The sequence below is a fragment of the Ornithodoros turicata genome, chromosome 4 (assembly GCF_037126465.1).
Source record: "Ornithodoros turicata isolate Travis chromosome 4, ASM3712646v1, whole genome shotgun sequence".
Taxonomy (NCBI): Eukaryota; Metazoa; Arthropoda; class Arachnida; order Ixodida; family Argasidae; genus Ornithodoros; species Ornithodoros turicata.
The window spans coordinates 32602780-32626786 of record NC_088204.1 but is presented as its reverse complement, the minus strand read 5'-3'; the positions used below and the strand labels follow the sequence as shown (position 1 = coordinate 32626786).

The 24007-nt window shown below is 44.5% G+C and overlaps 2 protein-coding genes across 2 annotated transcripts in view; one reads left to right on the top strand and one right to left on the bottom strand.

Moving 5' to 3' along the window:
• Positions 1 to 24007, bottom strand: part of LOC135392296 (ESX-1 secretion-associated protein EspK-like) — a 61106-nt gene that overhangs the window by 7588 nt on the left and 29511 nt on the right. Inside the window, exons 3-8 of the mRNA XM_064623013.1 lie at positions 20580 to 20621; positions 19405 to 19467; positions 19205 to 19258; positions 19005 to 19058; positions 18796 to 18858; positions 18587 to 18649 (exon numbers count right to left, since the gene is read on the bottom strand). Of these exons, the coding sequence (XP_064479083.1) occupies positions 18587 to 18649; positions 18796 to 18858; positions 19005 to 19058; positions 19205 to 19258; positions 19405 to 19467; positions 20580 to 20621 (339 nt within the window). The remainder of the gene's footprint in view (positions 1 to 18586; positions 18650 to 18795; positions 18859 to 19004; positions 19059 to 19204; positions 19259 to 19404; positions 19468 to 20579; positions 20622 to 24007) is intronic.
• Positions 2045 to 12594, top strand: LOC135390482 (uncharacterized). Its single transcript, XM_064620185.1, has 9 exons — positions 2045 to 2263; positions 2336 to 2563; positions 3326 to 3445; positions 4147 to 4242; positions 5833 to 5922; positions 5982 to 6089; positions 6806 to 7014; positions 10386 to 10545; positions 12413 to 12594. The coding sequence occupies exons 1-9, from the start codon at positions 2092 to 2094 to the stop codon at positions 12592 to 12594; spliced, it is 1365 nt and encodes a 454-aa protein (XP_064476255.1). The 5' UTR covers positions 2045 to 2091.

The window sequence follows — 24007 nt, the reverse complement described above, 5'->3', positions numbered from 1 at the left end:
GTCAGGACGCACATGAAGGGCGAAGTGCGGTTGAAAGTGCCGAAGAAAATAATGATACCCTTCACGAGTTCGTTGAACATGCCCACAGCCATGACTGGGATGGAGTGCCGAGCGAAAAATCGAGCGATACTGGTCATGTTTCTGCTTCAGGCGCAGCAACAAATGACAAAAGCTTCCGCAATATCACAGAGGCTAGCATCGAAACTGCCGGCGCGCCGCAGTTTGAAGATACCGATGAAGTACAGGCTGTTGCAGACAAACTGAGAGTGTGGGCAATCAATTCAGGGAATAGCCATGACAGTATAACCAAACTGCTGTCAATTTTACGTGGTCATTCATGCCTTGCCGCTCTTCCCGGCTGTGCTAGAACCCTCTTGCAAACGCCAAGGGCACCTCAGGGCATTACTGACATGTGCGAGGGAAAATACTGCCATTTTGGACTTGTTAATGGCCTTCGTCACGTGCTTGACCCTGTTGCAGAATTGCCTGATGTCATCACCATTAATATCAACGTGGATGGCCTACCCCTCACCAAGAGCACTAGAAGTCAGTTTTGGCCGATATTGTGTAAAGTGGCTAACTACAGAAACACTGAGCCATTTCCTGCAGGTGTGTATTACGGTCAGGCCAAGGCTCTGTCAGCAAATACCTTCCTGGAGCCCTTTGTAGTGGAACTGGAGGATGCACTGCAGAACGGAGTCACCATCAAACACAAACAAATTGCACTTGCAGTGGGTGCTATAATTTGTGATGCACCAGCAAAGTCGTACATCCTGAACATAAAAGGCCATTGTGGCCATTTCAGCTGCACGAAATGTGTGACCCGTGGAGAGTACAACACTCGAAGGATGTCTTTCCCTGAGCTGACTGCTCCTCTGCGCACTGATTTCAGCTTTCGTAGCCATGATCAAAGTGAGCACCACACAGGTGAAACAGTCCTGGAGCGCCTTCCAATAGACCTCGTGAAGCAGGTACCCCTTGAGTACATGCATGTTGTATGTGTTGGAGTCGTCCACAAATTGCTTCTTCTGTGGTTTAAAGGTTCTAGGAAGTACAGGGTAGGAGTAAACACAAAAGGGGAGATCACAATTGAACTGGTCAAGCTTCAGCCCTACATCACCAGTGACTTGAGTCGAAAACCCCGCAGCGTTCTAGACCTTGAAAGGTGGAAAGCAACAGAATTCAGATTGTTTGTGCTGTACGTGGGCCCAGTTGCGCTACACGGAAGAATTCCCCCGGACATGTACTCTAATTTCATGGTGCTGCATTGTGCAATCACTATCCTGGCCAGTCCACTCCACTGCACGCTCTACATAGACTATGCAGAGAAACTACTGCGACATTTTGTGGCCATGTACTCACTCTTGTATGGTACCCACCTGGTGTCACACAACATCCATGCACTAATACACCTGGCAGAAGACGTACGCACCCACGGGCCACTGGATTCATGGAGCGCATTTCCTTTTGAAAATCACATGAGGAAATTGAAGAAGTCTCAGCGAAAACCAGGAATGCCCCTCGAACAGCTGCACAATCGAATGGCCGAGAAGAGAGCAATCCCATTGCCGCTTCATGTCCCTTCCACTGAGCCCTCCTTTTCACTGCAGCACAACAATGGACCACTTCCTGCTGGGTCCACTGGCCCACAGTATAAGAAGATAACTATCCCTGACAAGTTTACTTTGAGGAAGACAGCACTTGTATCATGGAAGATGGCAGCGTAGTCGTAGTGTACAACATTGCCTTTTGCACACATAGTCATGAGCCCTGCATAATCGGGAGGAAATTTCTGAAGACAAGAAATTTGTACTCGCAGCCGTGCAGCTCTTCTATGTTGGGCATATACTTAGCCACTCATCTTTCAAGCTTGTCTTGCTGGCCGTTAACGTCTGTAGTGAAGAAGTGCTTACGACTGCCACATCGCAATGGCTGGGCAGTTTTCCCTTTGGTTCACTGTGCTTGAGGAGAACTTGTGTGTGCATTAATTCCTTCTGATGCTACAACCACCGCTGCTGTTTCCTACATTATATCTCCAAGTAATTTCGTCTATTTGCAATCATTTTTCCAGGAGACAGGGACTTTGTGATTATGAAATTTGGTGATGACACTGTCGACATTGCGCACAGAAATTGGGAGAATGACGGTATGTGTGCATGGCCACCAGTGAAAGATGCTCGCCGAATACGGGAGCTCGTCATCTCAGGAACAATGCCAGGGCCCGGTTGGAAGTGGTTTCCGTGTGTGGCTGTTGGATGGTTCAGTAAGTTCCTTTTTCAGTGGCAATGTTAGCTTACTCTATTTGGTTAAACAGCTTCTTGTTATATCAATGTAGGAACGTATGAGGATGCCAGAAAAATGCTGCCCCGTGCTGAAGACACGTCAGACCTGGCCAGCGAGATCGAGCTTGGCAGGGGAAAACGAAAGCGAAGGAGGAGGAGAATTAGCAGTGATTCGGATGTCGAATCATCACGCCAGGTGTCAGATATGTCAGACGTTGAGAGTGTTGCGCATGCCCCAACTCCCCGGTTGCCGACACCTCCTTTGGTGATACCCGACAGAGGTATACATGTGCTAGGAGATTTTCTGCATGTCAGGTGTTCACTAATTGACCGCAACTGTGATACTTATTGTTGGCAACACTGTACTGTTGTTGGTGTGTTCAAATTGCGAGCATGACCCCACATTTTATGGAGTTGCATTTGTTATTATACGGATACTGTTTTCGGAACATTAGTGGAGCTAGGCTTCTAACCTCCTGCTTACGTTCACCACCCGCCAAGGCGCGGCCACAAAATGTATGTTTGCTCAATGTTCTCTTTTTACTGATATAGCCTTCATTAGGCATGTGCTTTAAAGTTAATGTGCAAAAATCTTACGTTCCATTTTAAATTTTTCAAGTTCAGTTAGCAATACTAGCTTATTTAACCGCCGACAACCATGCAAGCTACAAGTAGGTGGCAAAAGCATTCACATGTGTTGTCACATGTTTCAAGTATCTATCTTGTGTTGCTTGCGTTAAAGATATTGTGCACAGTCTCCTGTGCAATGTCATATACATGCTATGCTTCAGCAACTGCACTCAGTACATTGGTCTTCTGCCTTGCTGTGTTGCTGTGCTTTCTGCTCTTTTTTTTCTTTTTTAAATCATTCCTCTGACTACAAATTGGGAGCTTGAGACCACCGATATCATAATTACTGTGGTGATGTATCTATACAGTAAGCAGTAATTTCAAATCATGAAGTGTGCAGTGGTGAGTCAAGTTTGGTGGAGATTCCTTCTTCTGAGATGCCTGACTATTAAAAATTTAATTTTCTGGTGCAGGGGACCTGAGAAGAACGACATCACAGAGAAGTAACAAGGAAGGACCACGTCGCAGAGCAGCTGAAGCTTTGGAAACGAGGCCATCAAGTGCTACTTATTCTCTTGGCCTGTCACAGAGTGGTATGTAGGTGGGATATTATTGTTGTTGGGGTGGGATTATGTAGGTTGGCCTTATATGCGACAAAATAGGTGCCTGTGGGTGCCACAACTAATTAACTAGAGGGCCCAATACAAATTGCATGCTTCACACAGGAATCATCCTATGAATAGCCAGAGCTTTCAGCTCTGGCTATCTCTGGCAGTCCTCTTCAGTTTTCGTTCTGCCGCACTGTAACGAAGTTAACTTAGTGAAACTAAAACCATGAGTGCCTTGCCCTGTCCAAGCCTTATTCTGAGCATGCTTAAAATTCCCAGTGTTGAAGCATATAAAGGGAAAAACACCCTTTTGATTTATGCACAGACCCTGAAATTTTGGGGTTAAACCTGATTTTTTTTTCGAATTTGCACCCCCAAATCCAGGTTCACCTATTTAATGTGAAACCCAATTTCTACCAAAATGCACCTAAGCTTGGCACCTCACGGCAGTGACAGACTAATTTTTCGTGAAATACGCAGTAGACCTCTACTTCTGATACTCATGACATCGGATAAATGGTACAATGATAGTTTATTCTATAATCCAGAAAAAAAATATGTCCCCGAAACTTCAGGGTCTATTTATGCTCCAATGCTTCTTTCTTCTCTCTATTTGTACTATACTAGTGTACTCAAGTCCTAGCACTATGAACTTTAAAAGTTACAAAATTGTAATATTCTTTCAGGCTCTTCATCTCCCGCATCAGATAGGCTGGCAGGCTCTACTCTCAGCAGCTCATGGGATCCCAGTGTCTCCATTCCAAGGCGAAGTAGGCCATTGAGTAAGTGTTAACCAACTATGTTATACTAACCATCATTCGGTTGATAGTGTGTCTGTGCTGGCCGCAAATGTGATTTTTTATTAATTCATTTTATAATATGATAGCTCTACCCCAGTAGTTCTGAACGGGGGGTTCTGTGAGCCTTGTCATGAAGCCATGATACTCATGATTGCATGGGTCTGGGTTCATCAGGCAACATGCTTTTTTTACAACATACTATGATAAATGTTCTTTTGAAGTTAACAGAAACCCAGATACAAATCACACGGAGTATATCTCTTTACAAAGTAAGCATTTAGGTACAAACTATGATAAATGTGCTTTTGCCAGCTTAATAACCAATGCACCGCTTCTGTGCTTCTCTCCCTTGTTTTGTGTACTATTTGAAGCCTCTGTCTGCCATAGCAACTTTGAATGGACTAATTGTGAACAGTGGCATCTGTTTATGAAATTACTGCATCTCGCCACATTGGAACACATATTTGAATTTTTGCGCTGTTAAACAAAAAAGTTCCCATGTACAGTGCTGTACATCTTTGCGGCCGGTCGCCGTTGTTTCCGTGTTTATGGTCCTCCCGGGATTTCAAAACTGTCATACGATTATTCAATTTCTAATAGACTATATGCATAAATCCTAAAGCCAGCGCGACATGGTGTGTCCTGGAGGGCCTGTTTGTTCCACGGCACTTCCTTCTCTCCCTCCTTCTCGGCAGAATCAAGCCCGGAGAGAAAAAGAGAGAAGGAAGGTGCCAGGGGAACAAACGGGCTCCCAAGGTACACCGCGTCACACTGGCCTCTAGGATTCCACATATCGTCTATTGCGTTGTTGAGGTCAGCATTCGTCTGCGATGTTGAGGGTTGTGTACAGTTGTGAAGGGTTGGTATGTCGTCATTGTCGACATACTCTTTCAGCCTGGCAGTACAACCCGGATGTTTCACGTGCTCTACTGGCTCCCTGGCGTTCTAACTATTGTACTGTTTGTACCGTGACTGTACTACCGTACTCCCCTACATCCCGCGGGTTACGCATTTAAATGTTTCCACGTAGATACCCCCAGAACCAAAGGCAACCGAATGCCCTGGAACATGAATGCACTGCACGTGAAGCCTATGATATGAAAAACGTGATCGGGCGGTGCGGCGTGAGTGAATCAGCTTCGTGAGCCAGTGTAATGCGAATTGAGCTTATGCAAGTGCGGTTTGGGGACCTATCTTGTCTATTTTTCTTAATTTATTTACTTTCGTTCACATTTTCTGGCTCGAAAGTGGGGGTGCGTGGATACACGAGAGCGTGGCATATGGTGTGGAACCGCGAAACCCAGATTTCAGACAAGTATATCACAAGCAGCACTTTATGGGAGACATGGGTAGACTGGAGTAGTACTTTCTGATCTTTTGTGAAGAAAAGTTGATGATCACTTTCCAATCACAGGATTTCTAGACTTCAATTCATGAGGCTAAATTACCTGCAATTTAGAATTTGTCACATTTGCATGAACAACAAAGTCCAACACTGTTTGCTGTGCAATCTTCCAGCAAATTTTCTTGTTCCCTATGCATTCCAACCTTTAACACTTTTTGTGTGCAAAGATGCGGAAACATCTGCTCCAGCGGACGTTCAACCTTCCAGAGGTTCGAGCTCCAGGAATTATTCAGAGGGGAGCCTTGGAGGAACACAAAGTGAGTGTTTGTACTTCATTGCCCAAGCAGTACTTGCAGATGCAAAACACTTTTCGCAGCGGTTCATGCAATGTCCCAGCGATTGGATCAGCAGCCACCCCAACCTCGACAACTTCTGTCAAGACAGAGGTCAATGTCAAGTGTGGAAGATTCAAAGTATGCACGAGGTGGGCAGCAGCTTATACTCTATTTTCCAATGAATAGTGTATGCTCCATAGGTAGGGTTTAACTTTTTTGGGTTAAACCCAAATACACCCACTGTTTATTCCCAAACGATAGTTGTAAAGTTGTGGTTTAACTCGAATCTACTCGAAACGCCAACTCTATAAGCTTGCTTCTGTGTCGTATGTAACGGAAATCATCAAAAATTTTGAAATAAAATAGCAAAAATGACGAAGCAGGAGAAATCCTAACAGATCCTCTTGAGAGCTGCTCAATAGTCATGAGAATATAATCCAGATAAGCCCGAATTTCCCCGATTTTCGCTCACGTTGTGTCAAATCACAACAAATATAGCCCGAACACACCCGAATTTTAAACTGAAAATATCACTCGATATTTACCCCCCGAATTTGGCAAAAAATATAACCCGAAAAAGTCAGGCCCTAGTTAAGATGTAGCACACTATGCCTTGCTTGTGCCACTTGTAGGCGACATTCCATCCAATGAAGCCACAACCATTACTGTACAAGAACTTCACATTGACTGTAGTAACTTAAAAAAAAAAGAACAAAGGTGCAAAAAAAATAGTGAGCTATGATTGCTGGTTACAACCTTAATTCAAGACTTTGGGAACCTGCTGGGACCTGTCAGTTGTTTCGCTGTTGTTCGGATTTCGTTGTAGCGAGGTTTGACTGTATTTTCATTTTCCTTCCGATTACAGATTTTGAACAGATCATCAGGCTCCTTCACACGATCAGGCTCAACCAAGAAGAACACGGTGAGCAGCTGCATTTGATCATGTCGGAAATGACAACTCGGGTGCATGAAGAGCTGGATGATGACTTCCTCCAAAGGCCATTCGAGGACCTCGATGAATTTTTGTTCTTTGACAATGAACTGAAAACATCGGCTGACAGAAGAGAGAAACTGGTATGTTCGTTCTCCGATACATTCTGAAATTGGGCTTGGCATTTTTATATGGCTAACTGATCCACATATGCTTTTTTGCATATCTCTGTGGTCTTGCTGCCAATTTACCTGTCTTTTTTTTTCCATATTTAGTCATGCAGGGGCCATGTCCTTTGTACTTCCACCTCAAAATGTAGAACAAAAAGGTTCTCTCCATTCACCAAGTTCTGCCAGGTGTGGCAGGAATGGCAGATGTCTGCGCCACCTGATTTAATAATATTCTGGGCTTTCCATACAGCAAATGGGCAGCTGGATCAAAATTTGCCATCAGCAAAGATTGCACCAGTATGCTTCTGTGGTGTGAGACGTCTGCTGTCGCCACGTCCTAATCTCTTTCGTGCAAGGTGTATTTTCACCCGTATTTTCCGCAAGCCTAGGATTCCACACGAGTTATTCGACAGAGAGATTTTCTGTGGAATTGCTAAACTCTTGGGAATGTTGATTGGAATTTACCAACATCCTCTGCACTGGGTCATTTTCATGTAGGAAAAAAATAATTTTCAGTAACGTGTTCAGAATAGTAGAGAACTACGATGCCCTCTTCATGGATTGATTAGATTTTCGAACATTTTTGGAATCCAGTTGCAATAGCTGGGTCATTCCACGCCAAACGTCTGAGTGAAAAATTTGACCATCGCAGATTTTGCTTTAAAAAATCAGGTGGTGTTGTTATGATAAGAAAACATCACTGATGAAGTTTCAACTCGTTAAAAAAAAAATTCCGTCTTGAACTTTGAATTTGAAATTTACGAAATTGCGCAAAACCGCACCTTCGAAAACCTAATCGCGCTGCGTAATGGATAATGAAACTGCGCGCATTTTTAGACTGGATGGAAGCTGAAACGATAATACTTACACCTGAGAACTCAAAATGCACTCTGGACATGTTTCGTGCAATTTTAATGGCATGCGAAACAGTGCCAAAATTGCAAACTTTGCCATTTTATTGCACGCACATACTGAACACAAGAACGCTGGAAATACTTCATCGGCAAGATACTGTAGGGCTGTACAAGATTAAAAATTGCCGTCCAGAAAAGAGGAGAATAAGTTGGTGAAAAAAATATGTTAAGTTGTCATTTTTTCGCAAAAACGGTAAGCTTTGCTTGAAATATCAAAAATGGTGGGCCGCAGAAAAATATGAGGGAAGCTCACAGAGATAGTATCAGGTGCGTTGAACAAGCTGATAAAGTTTCAAAAAGGTATTATTTTTTGTTTCTGGAAAAATAATTTTTGAAGGTTGGCACGTGGAGCGGCCTGTGCGGCCGAACAAACGTCACAGAGAGCTCCAGCGCCGCAGAGGATCGACGGCGCATCATTATTTCAGTCGTCCGGTACAGGTCCTCGTAGTGCCGGGAACCGTTTCTTCTTAGAATACAACGTCAGTCCAACATTGATTGTGTGCTTATCAATTGGTTCAAAGCTGTGATAGCGGCGTGTGCCTGGAATCGGCGACGCGTTTTGATACCGGTGCTGTAGGAATTCACTTGCTTTCTGAACATCAAGACCCGAAACCCAGATAGGAGTGATATTTTTGAGCGTCTCTTGTGCCCAGCGGAACAGCTGTACTGGAGTCAAAATCTGCTCCGTGAATGGTCGTTGAATGCTTGCGTTTGCAGCTAATCGCTTCAGGGTGCCCCCAGTGCCATCGCATGGCCCTTTGCCGTGCGATTTATCAAAGAACTGCCATGTCGCGTCGATCCCGAAGTCGTCAGGATGGTGGCAGAGATTAACGAACTTTTTTTTTGTATTGAGAGCTTGCCCCATCGTAAAAATAGTGAGTCTTGGTTACACCCGGGATAGCACATTATGATCTCCATTATGAGACTTTTCTGAAAAGCGTACACCGTTGCGTTGTCGTGTGTGAGATGATCTGAAATGATGGAGTAGGACTTCACGTGGAGAGAGCCGTCGACCTCGCCTTGCTCGCGATAGTAGATGCATGCCGGATGAACAGTTGCTTGAGAGCTGTCCCACTGGAAACTTTGCCCACTTTCGTGTAGCAGACGACTGAGGTGTTGATGCGCCGTCGATCGGCTGCATCGCCCGAGCTCTCCGTGACGTTCGTTCGGCGGCTCAGGCCGCTCCACATGCCAACCTTCAAAAATTATTTTTTCGGAAACAAAAAATAATAGCTTTTTGAAACTTTCAGACCGCTCAATGCACCTGATACTGTCTCAGTAAGCTTCCCTCATATTTTTCCGCGGCCCACCATTTTCGATATTTCGAGGCAAACTTGCCGTTTTTCTGAAAAAAGGACAATTTAACATATTTTTTTCGCCAACTTATCCTCCGTTTTTCTGGACGGCAAATTTTTAATGTTGTACTTCCCCACAATATCTTGCCTGTAAATTATTTCCAACGCTCTTGTGTTCAGCATGTGCGTGAAATAAAATGGCAAAGTTTGCAATTTTGGCAGTGTTTTGCATGCCATTGAAATTGCACGGAACGTGTCCACAGTGCGTTTTGGGACTTCCGGTGCTAGCATCATTATCTCAGCTGCTATCCCGTCCAAAAATATGCCCAATTTCATTCTCCATTACGCAGCGCGATTAGTTTTTGGAAGGTGCGGTTCTGCACAATTCCGTAAATTTAATGTTCAAATTTCAAGGCGAAAATTTTTTTAACGCGCAGAAAGTTTATCAGTAATGTTTTCTTATCACAACAACACCGCCTGATTTTTTAAAACAATATCTGCGATGGTCAAATTTTTCACTCGGACGTCTGGCGTGAAATGACCCAGCTCCTTTTCTTAATCGGGCTCTAGTCTGCAACTGCAACCACTGCAGGAAGTCCACTTTACACAAGCTTTTTTAGTGTCCCATTGTTTCATTGATACATTTTGTGCATGGGTTTACATGCAGTCTTTTTTTTTCTCTCTCTCTCCTTTTTTTTCTTTTTTTTTGCATGGCATGAAAAATTGTGGTTTCAGGACGAGGTATGCCATTAATAATGATGGGGATAAAAATCTCAAAGGTCTGTAGTTTTGTGCTTTGGCATTATACTATCATAAAATTACAGTTAGTATTTGTCGGGTGATTCACAGACTCAAGTAGCCTATCAAATGAGCTTCCCGAGCTCCCCCGGTTTAGCACCGAATTTTTTATCCATGTCGCTTATTTTAGTTTGAAATATTCGTTTAACTTAGCATCAGTCTTTGCCGACATTTCAAAGTTCAAAGAAATGGCCATCAGAATGCAACTTTTACCACTGTTCTATTTTTGGAAGGAAGTGAAACATGTATTAGCTCAACCATCCTGCTGTGTTTGTACACTCCTAGTTTTCAGATGTTAGTTTCATAGTCCTTCTATTCATTGAACATCTCCTTTCAGAGAGCCTTTTTCTGCAAATTTGGGGGCCGACACGCAAAGGAGAAGACTGTTGTAGCCCTGCAGCATTTGATGGGTGACACAGTTGCCGAGCAATTTAGTTGGTACGGGAAAAAAGGGAAGATGAAGTTCTATGAACTTAACAGTTGTGATATCCTGCTGAGTACGTATTATTTTACTATTTGCAGGTCTTATGGTCAGAATAAAAATGTGTATATGCATGCTATATTAGTGCAGAAATTGGACATTTTGTGAAAAGACCAGAATTTTGGAGACAGCCTTTAGTTGCCATTTTCACATTGCTATTGCAACACATATGTCATTAGGGGACGCTAGGCAGGAAACAAATTTTTCCCATCAATGGAAGTGATTACCTTTTTCTTTGAACTCTCCGAAATTCAATTTTGAAAAATCTACAGAGCTTTCAGCAAAAATAGTAGACAAGTAGGCTGTTGCACCACTCTGTGCAGTAAAAAAAGTTTTGTCATGTTTTGTGCACTACCTCAGTGCTATTTAAAAATTTTAGTTCATGCTGAGTGTAAGTTTCTTTCTTCAGGTGAGGCCATTCCGGAGGCAGACTTTTACTACTCGTGGTTAGTGATTCCATGCATCAGGTGTCAACCGGAGCTATGAATGTATCTGTCCTTACCAGTGCTAATTATACCTTGTCATCCAGTTGCTACATTCCTTATTGCCAATAATAATTCAGGGTTTAGGTCGCGAGACAACTACGATCTTGAACGATGCCACAGTGGTTGGTTTACTGATAAATTTTGCCCACCTGAGGGTTCTTTAACATGCGCGAAATCTCACACACAGTGTAACATCCCTTCCGGGGACGTTGTGCATAAACAGTCCATACCTGCTACCGAATTGCTAGCCTCCTCGGTCAGGATCGAACCAGCGGCCTTGGGATTGGAAGGCCGACACACTACCAACCAAGCCACTGAGGCAGCGGTCCTTCTTGCCAAGACACAACACTTACGCCCATTTTTACATGCACATCTTAGGCTCAAGTATAAAACATTGGCTCTGCAGTATTTTTAATTTAAGGGAGAAGCACACGAGTCCCCTTCATAAGGTCATTTTGCTGCTCCGAAACCAAATTTTTGCTGCTCAAAGGGTGCTCCAGAATGGATTTGGATGTGTTCAAGCCCTTGATATTACGTGGTAAACCACATAATAACCTGCTATTTGAAAATACTTTATTTGTTACTATTTAAAAAATGCTGTTCGATTCAAACCACAATGCTGCTGTTCACACAGCCCCAGTCTTCAGCATTTGTACGCTGTGCGCTTTTGCCCATGGAAAGATAAATACTGTAAATGTTTGGTTTCTACAGCTTTACCTATTGAAATATATGCTTGGATTTGTCATCCAAACCTTTTTTTTTTTTTTCGATACAGAGCAGTTTATCCCATAACTTTGTAACAGGCAGTCACTTTACAGTACAAATAAGAGCAGGGTAGAGTGCACACAGCGCCTTTGTCGAGGCACATAAATGCATGATTACATGCAATTGAGAAGGCTATGGAACATTGCTGTTTTGCCCTCTTGAATTTTCTTTCTTGTGTACCTCTGTCGCTGCTGAGGGAAGAAGGCACACTAACTCCTGAACAGGCAATGCTGAAGTTGCCTGGGAAAGCATGGTTGCACAAAGATATCCGATTTGGTGAAGCAACGGCAGTTTTTGCAACTTTACCTTTGTTTTTTTTTTTGTGTGTGTGTGTGTTGGCAGTGGCTGCATTTACAGAGTGCCAAGTAAACCTAACACCTGAATTTCCAGTGACTTCAAATTCAGAATTTAACAAATTTGCCTTTTTTGATGGTGAAAATGCCGTGTAGAAAATTTTGAAAGGCACCTTTGATAGACTACAAATAAAATTACCCGGCATGTTAGGAACAACAGCTGCATGTGAGAAACTCGTATTTCACCGACAATCAGGTATTTAGTGAAGCGCTATGGTTTAGGGATGAAATGTAGCAAAAGTGGTTTTCTATTTCCTCATGATACATGTTTTCACTTCAGAGGCCCTTTGTAGAGCAAGAACTCGGTCAAAAGCAAGTGGCACAGCTGCAGACACTACCCCAACCTACAAGGAAGTTGAAGCTGCAGTAAAGGACTGGCTGCGTAGGGCTAAAGAACGAAGAGCCAGCCGTAGTAAAGCACAAGCCTCCCAAGAGGAAGAACTCATCCCAGATCCAGAATGAGCAGCACAGATTAATGTCGTCTTCAAGCCACATCGGCTATATGCAGGTTGGCAAAAGATGTTACCTGCAGCCAGCAAACAATGCTCAGCACAGTTAGGGGAAGCACTGCGCTATCCGCACATTGAGCTTAAATTTGAGGGTGATTTAAGGCTGCAGTGAAAGATTACAAAGCAAAATATATTAACCTTGGTACAGAAGTAGAAAGGTTGTTGTGTGGGCAAAAGCTATTGATACCAGTTGATGCAGGGCTCCCCAGGCAGTGCACAGTACTTCTGAGGCTTCCCACAGACTCTGCTTGCAGGGTGATGCAGTGAGAACGCATTTTGAAAGCCTCAGGTTTATCATGCGCCACTTGTGGAGTCCTGCTTCAACTGGCATCAATAGCTGTTTACACTCCAACCTTGCTATTTCAGCATGAGGTCTAAGACATTTTGGTCTGATTTTTCACTGCACCATTTTCAGCCTCGGATTTAAATAGCAATTCGCTGAGGCCTATTGTATCTTTGATGGTGCACCAGCAAGCAGTGGTATTGTTGGGCAGTTTCGAGTATATGTGTATGAATGTTTGTTCAAAACTTTTGCGGCATAGCTTTGTCATAATATATGTGGTCCTACACTCTTAAAAATGAACTTCACCGCATAACACGCTCCCAGCCAACCATCATCTCGAATGATATCGTTATCTACCTTGATTTGTTGAAAACGGGAGGCGTACGCCTTTTCTGTGACAATTATGAATCACAAAAAAGGCGTTCGCCTCCCGTTTTCAACAAATCAGAGCAGATAACGATATCATTAGAAGTGGTGGTTGGCTAGGAGCGTGCTATGCGGTGAAGTTCATTTTTAACAGTGTACTATTCATTGTGTTGCCACTCACAATAAGTTAGTAACTTACTTCATGTAGCTCAGTGTCATAGTGATGAACCTCCGAGATTTTTTATCTAGTAGAAAAGCGTGCGTAACCCAGCCTCCCTGTAGGCTGTTTTTTATTCTTTATTTTTTGCTTATGAGTATTGCATTCTGGCTCAGTTCTAGAAGTCAGCCCTAGTCACTTGTGTTCTAGTCAGCACACATGTACCTGTGTATTTTCGTTTATTGTTATTCAGTTTACAATCGCGCAGATATTTTTCTTGTCGTGCCACGCCACAAAAATGGACCGTTTCTGCACTCTGCAGTGTTAGCCTGCACTCAACATCATAGGCAGTAGGAACCCTCATGACCATCCCTGTTAACTGTGCCACAAAAAAGTACTGAAAAGTTTTGCAACCTTTCATTCTGTGCAATACAAAATATCAGAACATTTTGTGTTCTCCTGTGTAACTATTTTTAGTACACCATTTTTTGTGTGCCTTTATTGCACTCATTTTGGAAATTATGGTAGGAATGGCTGGTGGTTGTAGCACAGATGTGAACATATTTTTTCAGATATCTTAAGCGTGTGTACTTGAAGAGTATGCGGTAGAGGAAGCTTTTGCCCATTTTGTGTGGATCGAGTCACCGGAAACATTTGTACAACTTTTATGAGTGGTTTAATAAACATTTGCATTTTGATTCTTGTGTTTGCTCATTAACGGAGGTCACACGAACGCAACAAATGTGTTGCAATAACAACGCATCCCCTGCCAGCATGTGCTGCTCATGACTGTGGACATGCTGCAGTAAACAGAAGAAATGCATTTCAGTCCTATTTGTCCAAAAGCATGCTTTCTGACCGGTAATATGACGATCTAATGGACGTCCGTCTAACGTCCGTGACGTCCGCCATGGATATCTATTGGATCATCCACGGACGGGATTTCGAGTCCAATTTGGACTTGTGGGGCACATACCACGGACATAAACAAATATCCCTGTGACGTCCGAATATCCATCCGCGGATATGTCATGAATATCCATCGTACCGCGATGTGTTATTGGGGGCTGCTGCGCTCGCTCGTTGTCGGGCCGCATGCAGTTTATTATCTGCTCGGGAGCCTGTTCCCGTAGTTTTCACTGCGAATGCGTCAACATCACCGATGCGGAATACGATTTCCTTGTCAGCGAAGGCGTGAGCAAGTTCAAGTGCGCTGACTGCACCAAACGACGGAATCCTGACGACTCTTTCGTTGCCTCCACACTTGCTACAGAAGCCGTTGACTGCGGGGTGCAGGTTTCGACGGATGACCTGCCTACGAACGCATGCAAGTTGCTAGAGACACTGTTGGAAAAGGTTAGCGCTCTCGAGAGGGAGGTCAAGTCCCTGCGAGCGGAAAATGGTGCCCTGTTTGTGCATCTTTCACGCAACACGGATCTTCTTCGAAGGTACATGTCGCAGTCAACCACCGTCGAAGACGCTGTTAAGACGCTGTGTGACAGATACGCGGAAGTACTAATTCATGGTGCTGCTGCTTCGTCGACATCCACCACAGCTTCACCGACAAGCTTGACTCGTTTCGCACCGATGGTACCGCCGGCGGAAGAAATGGTTGGCCAGCGTGGTAATCAACGTCGCATCGCACGGCAGCTACCCAACACGGTGGCTACCAATGATCGGAACAAGTTTCCAGAGCAGTCAGGGAGCATCGATACTTCGAAGGGGCCAGTGGACGATGAAGGGTTTCGTATGATCCTACCGAGACGGCGCGTCCAGCCATCGATCGGCTCATCCAAAGACAGTAAGTTGCGAGCTGTGGCAAAACCTCCGCGGGAGAAAGCCATCTTTGTATCCAGGCTGCATCCCTCGACCTCTAGTGAGGACCTGTCTGAGGTCGTATCAAACGCATCGAACAACGATCAGTTTACATGTACCAAGCTGCCCGCGAGGCATGCGTCATACGCTTCATTCCACATATCGGTACAGGAGGCTGATTTTGATAGGCTTCTTTGCCCCAATGTATGGCCTGAAGGCTGTCTTTTTAGGCCTTTCCTTGGGCGGCTTCGATTTGGTGCCAAAATTCATGTCGACAATCTTACGTCTGATACGACACGTGTTGACGGCGCCCCTTTAGGTTGCTAAATATCAATGCTAGGAGTGTTGTCAACAAGGTGGCGGAGCTAGAGTCAATATTACTTGCGTTCGATCCTGACATTACAGTAGTGACTGAAACTTGGTTGAACGAAAGCATTCAAGACAGCGAGATCTTTCCTGATGGATTCAGCGTTTTCCGCCGTGACCGTGGTTCACGTGGAGGCGGTGTAGCCATACTTGTTAAGGAGTGCTTCTCTGCATCAGTTGTTGAACATGACCACGGGTGCGAGATGGTTTGGGTTGCTGTAAAGAGTCACACCTGTTCGATTTTGGTGGGAGGATTCTACAGGTGCCCTCGAGCAAGTACAGATGTACTTCATGAATTGTCCCACTTTCTCGACACGAAATCTAAGGAATTTCCATCTGTGATTTTGGCTGGTGACTTCAACCTCCCGCTAATAGACTGGAAAAACATGTTGCCTGCAGCCGGATGTGAACACTCTCGGCTCTTAACTGATATTGCTTTTGATAACAACTTATCGCAGGTGGTAGATGCTCCCACGCGTAGGACCAATGATGGCGAGTCGTTGATTGACCTCGTTTTCTTATCTTACGCTGCAGCAAATACGCTAATTGATGTGTCGATCGCAGACGGAATATCTGACCACGATGCAGTTGTTTGCACATTGAACATGTCAATTAACTGGGGGACAAATATTGAGACCAACAAATATCGTGATTTCAGCAGGGCAAGTGATACTGATGTTGTGGACATGCTGGAAGAATCTTTTGACCGATTTGTTGTGCTTTGTGAGGATACCGCAGTCTCTGTTGACAAAAGGTGGCTTTTCTTTAAGAATTTGGCGCTGGAGTGCATCGAAAAGTTTGTGCCTTTGCGCACAGTGAAGCGGAACAAGCGTAATCCTTGGGTAACGCGTGAGATTTTACAGTTGAAACGTAAAACAAATAGGATAAAAATGTTCCATCCAGGGTACAAAGGCTCACTCCCGGTATTGCGTCAAAAATTGCGTTTACTAGTACGCCGTTCTCGTTTCCACTTCTTTAATGTTACTATGCACAACTTTCTTAAACATAATCCAAGACGGTTCTGGAGTCATCTGGTTAAAAAGGACAATAAGATTAAAGAGATTAAACTCAATGGGGTGGCAGTTGTCGACGGCGCGATAATCGCGGATGAATTCAACGGGTGGTTTGCCTCTGTGTACACCAACGACGACTGTACAGAACCACCTTTCTCTTCTACCTGCTTTGGTCTGAGCGATGTCGAAGTGTTCACAGAGGGTGTCTTAGATAGGCTCCTCCGGCTGGACACGAAGAAGGCGTGTGGTCCAGACGGGATACCCAATGCTTTTTTACAGCGGTATGCAGAGTGGTGTTCAAAGTTTCTTTGTATCATTTACCAATCCAGTTTAAGATCGGGTGAAATCCCGTCTGACCGGAAGGTAGCCAAAGTGGTACCAATATTTAAAAGCGGTGATAAATCAAACATTACTAACTACAGGCCGGTATCACTACTAAGTACTAGTAACAAAGTTCTGGAACATATTGTCTTTAAACACATAATTAGCGTTTTGGAAGAAAGTGATTTCTTGGCGAAAGAGCAGCACGGCTTTAGGCGAGGTTACTCAACAGTTACGCAACTTGTACACATAGTTGATGACTTTGCCTCTGTTGTAGAAAAAGGTGGTCAAACGGACGTTGTGTTTTTAGACCTATCAAAGGCATTCGACAGAGTTTCGCACACTAAGCTGTTGTATAAATTGAAAAACATAATAAGTAATGATCGTATACTGCAGTGGTTTCACTCCTATCTTACTAATCGTAAACAGTTCGTGAGTGTTGGTGGAGCCCATTCGCATTCCTTGGCAGTTCTCTCCGGAGTACCACAGGGGTCCGTGCTTGGACCGTTGTTGTTTCTAATTTTTATAAATGACCTCTGCATCGCCATTCCGGGAATCCAGTGTCGTTTCTTTGCTGATGATTGCATTTTGTATTCTAGTATAAACACTACTAACGACCAAGTCAAATTAAACAACTGTCTGCAATCTATTGTTACGTGGTGTGAAATGTGGCAGATGGAGCTCAATGTGAAAAAGTGCGTGTTCATGTGTGTTACAACGAAGAAAACGTCATTGTCCTTTCCGTATAGCATTAACACTACTGTGTTGAGTAAAGTGGAGAACCAAAAATACCTTGGTGTATCAATAGCATCAAACCTAAGCTGGGCCGAGCATGTTGAACAAGTTGCTACCAAAGCATCCCGTAAACTTTGGTCACTGAGGAGGACGATGCGCCACTGTACGTCTGCAACGAAGCTGACGGCTTACACTACGTTAGTGCGGCCAATTTTAGAGTACGCGGATATTCTTTGGGATCCCTACGTACAGACGCATACTAACATGCTAGAATCTGTGCAGAAAAAAGCCCTTCGATTTATATATAATGCATATGGTCAGCACACATCTTCGACTTCACTCTATGCTAAATCTGGTTTGCCAACCTTGGCTCAACGAAGGAAAATTCGGCGTCTCAAGTTTTTGCACGATATAGTCAGCGGTACTAATGGGCTCAAGTTCTGCGATTACTTAACTTACAATTCGAGCCGATCCACAAGACTGAAACATAGTAAATTAATCCGTGAGTTTCGTTGCAAGAAAGATGTGTTTAAATTTTCTTTTTTTCCTCGCACTGTACGAGAATGGAACAAATTGCCCTCTTGTGTTACACAAATTTCATCACCAACCCAGTTTTTACAAGGTCTTGTAGACTAACTTTCTTTCTTGCCTTCAGATGTTTAACGCTTGACATTTTGCACTGTGTATAGCTGTATGTTGTATGTGTTGTATGTAGTGTACTCGCCTCCTCTGCCATGGCCATCAAGAGATGGCCGGCAGTATCTTTCAAATAAATAAATAAATATTGGACCCGTATCGCCAGTAACCAGCCAATATGGACTTAAGGTTCTGTGCTGCTTGGGTATATGCCACACGTGAAGGAAGCTGTGATAATCGTATTCGCACTCACATTCCTCGGGAAGATCTACTACACCAACAGGCTCCGCAGGAGAGCCAGGAGAGCCAGGAGTGTCTGCGATACCAAATACAAAGCATTTAACGACCACAGGTCGACGAACGGATCAATGGGCACTTGTGGGCTGCGTACTGGGGTATATATTATAGCGACCGTATCACAACCTGTAACTCTTCTAACGTGATAATCGTAATCGCACTCACATTCCTCGGGAAGATGTACTACACCAACAGGCTCCGCAGGAGAGCCAGGAGAGCCAGGAGTGTCTGCGATACCAAATACAAAGCATTTAACGACCACAGGTCGACGAACGGATCAATGGGCACTTGTGGGCTGCGTACTGGGGTATATATTATAGCTACCGTATCACAACCTGTAACTCTTCTAACGTGATAATCGTAATCGCACTCACATTCCTCGGGAATATGTACTACACCAACAGGCTCCGCAGGAGAGCCAGGAGTGTCTGCGATACCAAATACAAAGCATTTAACGACCACAGGTCGACGAACGGATCAATGGGCACTTGTGGACTGCGTACTGGGGTATATATTATAGCGACCGTATCACAACCTGTAACTCTTCTAACGTGATAATCGTAATCGCACTCACATTCCTCGGGAAGATGTACTACACCAACAGGCTCCGCAGGAGAGCCAGGAGTGTCTGCGATACCAAATACAAAGCATTTAACGACCACAGGTCGACGACCGGATCAATGGGCACTTGTGGGCTGCGTACTGGGGTATATATTATAGCGACCGTATCACAACCTGTAACTCTTCTAACGTGATAATCGTAATCGCACTCACATTCCTCGGGAAGATGTACTACACCAACAGGCTCCGCAGGAGAGCCAGGAGAGCCAGGAGTGTCTGCGATACCAAATACAAAGCATTTAACGACCACAGGTCGACGAACGGATCAATGGGCACTTGTGGGCTGCGTACTGGGGTATATATTATAGCGACCGTATCACAACCTGTAACTCTTCTAACGTTTCCGTCTGCATGATCTGCAATTCATCCGGCTATAGGATATCCATCATCATAGGGGGTAAAATCGATCACACAACCATACAGAACACGGCACACTGCTGTCGTGTACAATAATGAAGGCTGTCTTTTCATAACTCGGGGATTAACGTCGCGACGCAACTCTAACCATGGTCGAGTTTCTGGATTAATTTTGCCTACCAGGGTGTTCTCTAACGTGTGCCGGAATCTCGACACAAGGCACACCACGTTTAACGTCCCTCGCGGAAAGTAGCGTGTCTGTTGTCACCGTCGACAGCTGGGTTTGAAACCGCGATCTTTGGATTAGCAGGCGGATACGCTATCGTCTGAGCTATCGAGGGTGGCTGACGGGTATCAATTCTTTTTGCAAGAACGTATCTCCACCTGAAGATATGCTGCTCGCGCAGAAATGCTGAAGTTGTATAAGTGATATGATATATGAAATCCCGAATGAACAGGTGATGAGCGCCGCCGCTTAAAATTACTTTTCTGGAGAGGGTTACCGTAGCCTCAAGTTTACAGGATTGCTACTTACTGAGACCCTATGTCGACACAGGTTGCATGAAGTTTAATGAAATGTAAGAGCAAAACACATACAAGAACAGCACAACACCACGATAAAGCGCTCCCTCAATAGTCCAGTTCTCCTCTTTATGTACACTCTGGACTCACGAAAATCATGCGCCGTTGACCTCTACTACTGTGAAGATGAGATGCATATCTGTTCATGAGATGTTTGGTGTGAGGTCATGTACTTGGTTTGGCTTTACAGGTTGCAATAAAATGTGCGGGGCCGAATTTTGGACCGTTGCCTGGCGGTAATCTTATTTCGTAGTTTTCTCAACTGTAAACTTCACTTCTTTAGATGTTAAATAGTCGACAATGAACACGTCAGCGGACACTGTCGCAATTCTTTGGACGTTCACCATGGAATCGCAGTTCAATGACCGTACAAAGCATCTCTCACGTACCGAAGCGGCTAGCTGCCTCCGGCGTCTGAGCAGTTGGCGATTCTGAAACAAAATTAAAACAATAGAGCGTCAGCATCTGCCAGAAAGTGATGTCCATAGGAGGACGCGACGGGTAGGCCACGAAGCCTCAGCGTTCAACACCCAGGACCTAAACAGCAAAATGCTTATGGCTGCGGGGTCTCAGAATGAGCGTATTTCAAAATCGGACATCACGAACCAACTTGCTTGCTTCGCGTTTTCCGATGTCCGTCGAAGTCGCTTTAGCGGATGAAATGCAAATTTGAACGACTGTTGCTTTGCATGGCGGAGCGGACGCGCTGGAGCAACACGAAATGATGCGACGTTGACTACCTCATATGGTTAGGTGATATCGAGGTTTTGTGCAGGTTTCTTGACTCCGTCCTCCGCATGTTCCAGGAGGTGCTGGCATTATGCTGTGTTGGGTTTTTGAACATTTAGGATTTGTGGGGTTCCCGGATAACCTCGGCGCGCCTGACGGGAATGCTGTGACATCAAAGCCTCCTTTCGGTAGCTGAAAGATGCAAATTTTGTGAAACGCCCAATTTGCACGCCAAAGAAGTGTTTGTTCAGGAAGTGCTTTACTCCGCCCGTTGCAACCCACGAAATGCGAGTGCGTGACACCATCAGGTATTTAGACCTCAGCATTAGCTCCCATCACATACGTCGTGCAGTTCACCCGAGAAGCGATAAGCTCTCTGCAGCTCCTCTCACTTTAAATTGGTCAGAAGAAGGATTGCAAATAGCTGTTTCGGAATGCGCTCAATGAGTCGTGCCCGCGTAGGGTGCGTGAAAGTTTCCAACAGCAAGCGCCCAGGCTAACCAGGGTGGGTATTCCCGATGCGTCTCCTTACTGCTGTAGCGGAGGGCAAACATCTCAATGCATAAACCAAAGGTTGGGCCAGCATAAGAACAGCCCAGATTCGAATTTGTCGGACCATCTAAGGCTTTGTAATAATTGTCAACCCCTATGGTCCCAGACGGCGGTGTTGGCATGGGAACCGGACAGGCGAAAACGTATTTTGAGAGAAGCTTTGGTCATACAGAATATGAAAAATTGTCTTAGTGTGCGTTCGGAGCGACTGCACAATTATCGGGAGAAGCTGAAATAAAACCAATAGCAGAATAGCTCATCTTCAGATAGCGTAATCCCGAAAATAATTGGGATACGGCAGTCTTGTCAACAATTGTTGGAAGTAAGCGCCTGTCTGTCTCTCAGTCTTGCGTTTCTATCACGTTTCACGCTTCGAACCATAGTTCACAGATCAATCCTAGTGGCTTGATGGATGAAACGTTATCCAGATGACCTTAGCTAATGAGCCCTAAGATGGCATAACAGCTGTTCAGGTGCTTTGGTGGAAATATTTCCGAGTGTTATACTCGAAGCACTGTTAAAGGAATAGTAGCGTGCAGCAACTCGTTTTGGAGGTATCACCGCTCGACTGCCCGTAGCTTGAAATGTGAGCCTACATATTATTCCGCAAAGTCGGCATTGTTATTGAGAATATTAATTTTCAATTATTCATAGCGCATTCTCAACGCAAAGGTCTGCTGGCAACAACAACTACCACAGTCTTAGAAATGGATCTTCTATCGTGTCTTCTACAGACACCCGAAAAACGGTAATTTTGGGGTTTCTACGTAGAGACCACGCGAAAGCGCGGGGAATGACGTCGCATCACGTGGTTTCCCTCGTAGAAGCCACAAAAGTGGCGTCTGTTTTATGCTTCACACTTTCCTCCTTTCCCGGTCGCTTCCCCCTCCCCACGTGCTACTGCTTCCCCTCTCCCCCGGCGCAGGCTTGGCAGGCAGGCTTGCAGTCAACAGAATTTGTTTCAAAGGGGATTGAAGACTTTATTTCGGCAAAGTTGTGAAATTGTGGCAGTGATACAGTGAATATTGACTAGACTTGCAAACTATGCAAAATACCCTGTTCACAGAGAAATGACTCAGAGAAAATAAAAATGAATAAGAACCACACATAGTCAAAATATCACAGATTGCACAAAACGGCGCGGCTTGACGCCGTTGCTGCAAAACTATTTGCAAGCTTGAAACTCGCTACGAAACAAGTTTCGCTGGGATGCAGACCTGTTTGTTGCTCAGGGCATATGATCACCATATTTCAGCGGCTCTACATCTCTTTGTTGGGGCTGTTGATATGGCAGTTGTCACCCGTTGTGCAGCGTTTCCTCCATGCTTCCCATCCTGACCTCGAATCGCAATTCTGCTTCAAGGCGTAACTGTGACAAAGTAAGCGACGACAAAGTGTATAGCAACAACATTAAGTGTAATAAAAGTCACTATCGACAACAGTGAAAGGGTACGAATTATAGCTTATACTAAAACGATGATAAGTGAGGCAGCGAGGAGAGAAAAATGGTACATTGGTACCACAACAGTACCAAGTATGTAGGAGGAGAGATCAAAGAGATAATAATAATAATATAATAATAATGATTTATTTCCACATGGTGGTGGAGCCTGGACAAAAAGCTATTTCTAGCTTGGCGAGGGCCCCGATCTCCTGCAGTGCAGACGGTGCGTACATTCACAAATAACGCGTACAAAGATACACAGTTGCATACAAACAAACAAACAAACAAAAATAAATACACAAAAGTGAGAAACATGATCACAGTCGAATACAGTACATGGGGAAGAACAAAAAAAGTTTTACATATCAGATATCGTTTGGTTCTCCCAAAAATAGAAGTTTAATCTGGTTGTTTGTTGGTATACGTATGTCTGGGCCAAATCCAAGATCATTTAATATTCGTGGTAACTATACACTGGTGTTTTGATCGCCGTAAGACGTTCGTGTAACGGGACAGGACCACATGGCATCTCTCCTGGTAGGATACGTTTTGGCTTCTTCTAAGATGTCTTACTGAATGCGGTCATGGTCGACATGTGAGTGTTAGCATTGGACGCATGTTCCGGGTAACACTTGTGCCGTGTACCGGCTAATATCTGTCAGGCTAGGTATGAATCGCACGCACATTTCCTCCAGGTGGCGCGTTGGACACCAGTGAAGTCTTCGTTGGTGACGTCCATACCCACTGCGGACAGCTGAGACAGAGAATGGTTACTCAAACCACGGTCAAAAGGAGCCCCCGAAAGACAAAAACATCCTGCGCCATACACAAACGTTAGCGCTCGTGATGTCCACGCTTAGAGGCAATTCTAACAGAGCTACAAACCGGATACAGCTGATAACACATTAGCGTCTCCCGAATACCTTCACTACTCAACTTCTCAAGCATCACCACGTAACTTTCGTTGACGTTCTGTCACGACCGCCATGACACTTCCATTCGCACATGCACCTTCCAAATGCTCGTTAGAAGCGTGGGGAAGTAACAGGTAGCCACTACAATAGTAGTGCTGCTAGCATAGTTATCGCAATA

Excerpts from the sequence above, each read along its gene's own strand:
- LOC135390482 (XM_064620185.1), top strand. The coding sequence starts at position 2,092 with ATGAAATTTGGTGATGACACTGTCGACATTGCGCACAGAAATTGGGAG. Across the intron at positions 2,564-3,325 it reads TTTGGTGATACCCGACAGAG|GGGACCTGAGAAGAACGACA; the intron begins GTATACATGTGC and ends TTTCTGGTGCAG. Across the intron at positions 3,446-4,146 it reads TCTTGGCCTGTCACAGAGTG|GCTCTTCATCTCCCGCATCA; the intron begins GTATGTAGGTGG and ends ATATTCTTTCAG.